Consider the following 6,159-nt stretch of genomic DNA (forward strand, 5'->3'; position numbering starts at 1 on the left):
TGCGGTCGTTGTTCCATTTCACATTTTGAATAACAAACTTGCTGGGTAACACTTCCAAATAAGGGGCCATAATTATCAGTAAAGTAGCTACAACCTAATACTTAAGTAAGGTTTAATAATCATTATTTAATGCCACATTAGACACATATTAATTGTTATTAATGCATATGTTGAACATTAGTAAGCAGTTACTTAACTATTAGATAACTATTACCTTGTGTTACAAGTTAATAGCATATTATTATTTAACTAATAGATAAGTAAGGGCACAGTTAATAGTTAAGTAGCTATCAGGTCATACTTAACTAAGGACCAAAATTAACACTTACTTAATACAAAAGCAAGGCATAACTAATGGTTAATTAATACATAAATATTGGGTTTTGGGACCCTTATATTAGAGTTGGCTGAGGATAACTAATGGTTAATTAATAGATAGATATTGATATTTGGGACCCTTATATTAGAGTTGGCTGCGGATAACTAATGGTTAATTAATCGATAGATATTGGTGTTTGGGACCCTTATAATAGAGTTGGCTGAGCATACCTAATAGTTAAGTAATTAATCTACTGTGACATCTAGTTTTCACTCGTTCAAATCACTGTAATAGTGGCAACAGGAGCCATTATATAGCAAGGATTGGACGTACACTTCTCAATGATGGTGGGATGATGAGATGCAAATTTTTTTCATGTACCACTTATTAAATTTAATGGTAAAAACCCTACAATAAATGCAGAACATTATGAAGAGTAACAGTTTTGAAGCGAAACTAAACCATTCCTTTGTGATAATTAGGTTAATGTTTGAGAATATTAGCTCCAAGAAGAGCAGTGCATGATGGGTACGCAATCTATAGACAACAATAATTCGGTATTATTTAATCATTAGATATGCCTTACTTTTGTATTAAGTAAGTGTTAATTAAGGTCCTTAGTTAAGTATGACCTAATAGCTACTTAACTATTAACTGTACCCTTATTTATCTATTAGTTAAATAATTATATGCTATTAACTTGAGACACATGGTAAGGGGCCATATATATAATTATAATTAACATAATTAACAGCAAATTAGCTACAACCTAATACTAACAGTTAATAATCACTACTTAATGCCACATTAGACACATATAAACTGTTACTAATTCACATGTTAAGCATTAGTAAGCAGTTACTTAACTATTAGATAACTATTACCATGTGTCTCAAGTTCATAGCATATAATTATTTAACTAATAGACAAGTAAGGGTACAGTTAATAGTTAAGTAGCTATTAGGTCATACTTAACTAAGGACCTTAATTAACACTTACTTAATACAAAAGTAAGGCATATCTAATGATTAAATAATACCGAATTATTTTTGTCTATAGATTGCGTACCCATCATGCACTGCTCTTCTTGGAGCTAATATTCTCAAACATTAACCTAATTATCACAAAGGAATGGTTTAGTTTCGCTTCAAAACTGTTACTCTTCATAATGTTCTGCATTTATTGTAGGGTTTTCACCATTAAATGTAATAAGTGGTACATGAAAAAATTACATCTCATCATCCCACCATCATTGAGAACTGTACGTCCAATCCTTGCTATATAATGGCTCCTGTTGCCACTATTACAGTGATTTGAACGAGTGAAAACTAGATGTCACAGTAGATTAATTACTTAACTATTAGGTATGCTCAGCCAACTCTATTATAAGGGTCCCAAACACCAATATCTATCGATTAATTAACCATTAGTTATCCGCAGCCAACTCTAATATAAGGGTCCCAAACACCAATATCTATCTATTAATTAACCATTAGTTATCCTCAGCCAACTCTAATATAAGGGTCCCAAAACCCAATATTTATGTATTATATAACCATTAGTTATGCGTTGCTTTTGTATTAAGTAAGTGTTACTTTTGGTCCTTAGTTAAGTATGACCTGATAGCTACTTAACTATTAACTGTGCCCTTACTTATCTATTACTTAAATAATAATATGCTATTAACTTGTAACACAAGGTAATAGTTATCTAATAGTTAAGTAACTGCCTACTAATGCATTAATAACAATTAATATGTGTCTAATGTGGCATTAAGTAATGATTATTAACCCTTACTTAAGTATTAGGTTGTAGCTACTTTACTGTTAATTATGGCCCCTTATTTGGAAGTGTTACCAACTTGCTGTTTTCTTTTAAATTAAACACTTGTGTAAATGTGTGTCCATTTAGCTCATGAGTTAATCTAAATCACAATTCTATTAATTTTATGAATCATGTGTTTAATTTTTAATTTTCAAGCTGTGTAACTAGGTCATAACAATATTTTTAGATTTCCATTATGACTATTTCTACTCCAGTAGTGCAGTTCAGTCCAGGTCACTTTATTAACAAGGATGTTCCTATATATACTATTCTGTTTCATGAAAAGACTGAATTTCCCTGAAAAAACTGAAAGAAAATTCAGCGACACCAAGCTCCCGTTGCTTTTTTCAATGTGACGTTTCGGGCAGCATGCCATTCATCAGACATTTCTTTCAGTTTTTTCATGGTATATTTGCTGGTCCTGCACCCAATCTTTTTTAAACGGATGTGCGTGTTTTTTTCTTTCTAACTACAAGACTGAATTTCCCAACACACCATAGCATGTAGGCTAGTCCTCACAGCAAACATATGCCTATGCTGGTGCAGGTGGGCAGCCTGACAGGGGCCCAATGGGAGAAGTGCATGCGTGGGGACAGTATACCATTTACTGGGGACTTAAGTCACACAGGAGAATCAGAAAGAATGCTAGTTAGTCACTCCCCCCACTTAAGATGGGACTACACTAGATCAGTTATTTTACATTACGTAAAGGTGCACTGTGTAGGATGGAGGCCGGAGTAGGTAGGCTATTGCAACTATGCTTCTCATTGAAACCGTGATGCCAATTGCAAATTTTCATCTTTTTATGAATATTTACCAAATTATAACCTAATATTTACTTGTGTGTGCTAAAGTACAGTAAGTTTTGCAGCCAAAAATATTTATTTCTGGACATTCAAAATGGTGGCCATGGAGAAGATCCACCCTTTCATGTATGAAAAGTGTAATATTAACAGTCATAATGAATACTTTTCTTGAATACCTTAGAATTTGATGGTGGTGATAAGTATTTGTGGAAAGGTAACACTTGTAAAGGGGCAGGATGAATTCTGGAAAGAAACTACCAAAAAATACTACACAAGTGCACCTTTAAGTCAAGTTGCATAAAAATACACTGAAAAGAATGGGCTATTAAGGATTTTTTTGTTGCACTGTTGTGTCTGTATATAGCCAGTTCCACTGACAAGAGACTATTATATCTACTGACTACTAACTACTAGATCACTGGTTCCCAACCTATGGGCCGAGGCCCACTGGTGGGCCCTGAAGGTATTCCAAGTGGGCCTTGAAATCATTTTCCAAAAATAATAATCATATTTTGGTGTGTGTTGCTGTTGATTTATTTCAGTTTTATTCTTAATTGGGTCAGAGGTGGGCCCCGAACATTTTTGACAATTTTGAGTGTGCCCCAAGTTGAAAAAGGTTGGGAACCCCTGTACTAGATCTTAACAAATCCAGTGTAGCCTGGTCAAAGCTGTCATGTCAACGTGGTCAAAGCGGGCCTGCATGCAATGATCTTGATTCATAGAGTCAACCTCTGCCTCTCCTTCTTCTTCTTGCAGACTATGCAGAGCCTGACGTGCTGTGTAGCGGTGGCTCCAAGCTCGGCTCCACCTTCCGCCCCCTGCTGGACGAAGGCTACACTACGCCGTTCGCCCACAACCACTACGACACCCCGGGGCGGCTACCCGAATACGCCGAACCCTTACCCCCTGAGCCCGAGTACGCCACCCCCTTTGGAGAGCCCCCGCTGGACCCCTCTCTGCCGCCACCTCTGGCCATATCGCAGAACAGCATGCACCTGGCGTCGGCAACATCGCCGCATGGCCTGAAGATCGTGCCGGGAATGGCACGCTACGACAGCCCGCCACAGAAAGGACTCCAGCTAGCAGGCGGCTACTGCAGCCCGACATCGCTGGCCAGCGGGCCCCAGCGGAGGGACAGTGTGGTGTATGCTGAACCACAGCCTATAGAGTCACTGCTGAAACACACCTACCATGAGCCACTCTGACCCTAAACACACACACACACACATACACACACATACACACCAAAAACACCTTTGAGACAACAACAAGTGAGGGAGTTGCATGGGGCAGGCATGGGCAGGCAGACAGGCAGGCACACTCCCACACACCAATAGTGGACGGACTTGGCGAGTGTTGGTGGTGCTTGAGGCTACAAACACACCACACATGAAGAGCAAATAACAGAGAGAGAGAGAGAGAGAGAGAGAGAGAGAGAGAGAGAGAGAGAGAGAGAGAGAGAGAGAGAGAGACCCCACCGCAAGGGAGGACGAGAGAGAGAGAGTGAGAGAGAGAGAGAGAGAGAGAGAGAGAGAGAGAGAGAGAGAGAGAGAGAGAGAGAGAGAGAGAGAGAGAGAGAAGAAGGTGAACCCTACCACACTGTGATGGCTGCCCTGAAGTACTAGGCCACGTAGACTGCTTGACACCTACATTTACCTGTGGGCTTAATAAAGCAACTCTACTCTTTGCCCTTTTTTCATGACCCGTCCCTCCTGAAGACCTGGGTGAAGCATTGTACACAGTGGCCTAAGAACAAATGTGGTGTTAAAGTCAACGATAACCTAAATGCTGTGCACAAAAAACACACCATGCAGGTTGCGTTAGCTGCACTGTGTTGTCTTGTCATCTGCCACATATAGGGACCTTAGATCCTTTTGACTGCACTACACTATAGGTGGAGGTGTGTCTGACTTACTTCATAGTTTCTCTGACTAATGATGACTGAAGAATTAAAGTTCACTGTAATTTAGAATGTACAGGTCTGTGGATATTTCAGGTAATCATTTTGTGAAGTCTTCTGGCAACATGGCTAAACCTTGGAAATATTTCCCATTGAGGAAATATAAATATATATTTAACTTAAGTAGTTTATCTATACGTGTCATTTTTTGTAATGTGTGTACTATAAGTGTATGTATAGAATGGTTCTATGTGAAAATGTCAAACTCTGTATGGCAGCTATGTATTCTCTGCCTATGGACGCTGAAGTAGAGCACTTTCGACAAAACTGCTGTCAAGGTTTTGAAGTGTTTCATGGTATGTTACAAATTTAAGTAACCTACTTTCATACATATTTTATACTGATCCTTCAGACAGAAAAAAAATGTGGAGATTCCGTGCCTTGTCTTAAATAACTAATATGAGGCAGAAATGGGCCAAAAATATTCAACAGATAAAGTCAAGTGTGATAGTAGGGTTTCCAAAGGACAAGTGAGCGAGAGACTGAGTGCACCCACACCGTAGCGCTATGTTCAAGGTTTGTGAGACACCTAGTGGACACTTTTGGAAATGCAAGTTGGTACAATACAAAAGATGTCTGGCAATGTGTTTTTTACGTTTCTCCCAAGCTCATTTGTATGTAATAAAACCATCCACAATGGAAACACTCTCACCTAGTTATGGCTGCTATGTGTTAAAATACTACAGTATTGTTATTGTAAACTAAGATGTGTCAAATGAAAGTAGAATGGAAGTGTTTGTATGTAGGAGTCAATATTGTGACTATTCATGTGACTATTCCTTTACTATTAGAGTAGAGTATAATGTATTAATCCTGATTATTAAATTAAGGTGTCCACTATTCAATACATTGGCTTCCTATAATGACTATATTAGGTACAGGTACTGTATATGACATATATAAACAGGACAGTTTTCCAGGGCCCAGGGCAAGAGGGGGCCACAGAATCGGATACTATTGGATGTATTTCAAATGACAATTGCAATAGTCATTCCTCCATAGTAAAGTCTGTTCTTCAGCCAAAAGTGTGAAAACATTTCCTCACTGACAGGTTCAGGTTAGGGATTGTTTTGATTCGCGCACAGTTTAGTATCCTTTCGCTATTGTTAGGGTTAATATAAATGGAAGTCAATGGGAGGGCCCCACAAAGGTGGGGCTGTGTGTGTGTACGTGTGTGCGCGACGTGTGCATGCAAGCGTGCGTGTCTGTGCTCGTGCGTGTTATTGCTCGTGTGTGTTTGCATGTGTGTG

At 38.7% G+C, this 6,159-nt stretch overlaps 1 protein-coding gene across 1 annotated transcript in view; it reads left to right on the top strand.

The window, feature by feature from the left end:
• The window catches only part of si:dkey-34d22.1 (discoidin, CUB and LCCL domain-containing protein 1), a 47,941-nt gene extending 43,305 nt beyond the window's left edge, over positions 1-4,636 (top strand). The window contains exon 15 of the mRNA XM_063199069.1: positions 3,706-4,636. Within this exon, the coding sequence (XP_063055139.1) occupies positions 3,706-4,154 (449 nt within the window). The 3' untranslated portion in view covers positions 4,155-4,636. The remainder of the gene's footprint in view (positions 1-3,705) is intronic.
• The last annotated feature ends 1,523 nt before the right edge of the window (positions 4,637-6,159 follow it).

This window comes from Engraulis encrasicolus, chromosome 5 (genome assembly GCF_034702125.1).
Source record: "Engraulis encrasicolus isolate BLACKSEA-1 chromosome 5, IST_EnEncr_1.0, whole genome shotgun sequence".
In the NCBI taxonomy this organism is placed as follows: domain Eukaryota; kingdom Metazoa; phylum Chordata; class Actinopteri; order Clupeiformes; family Engraulidae; genus Engraulis; species Engraulis encrasicolus.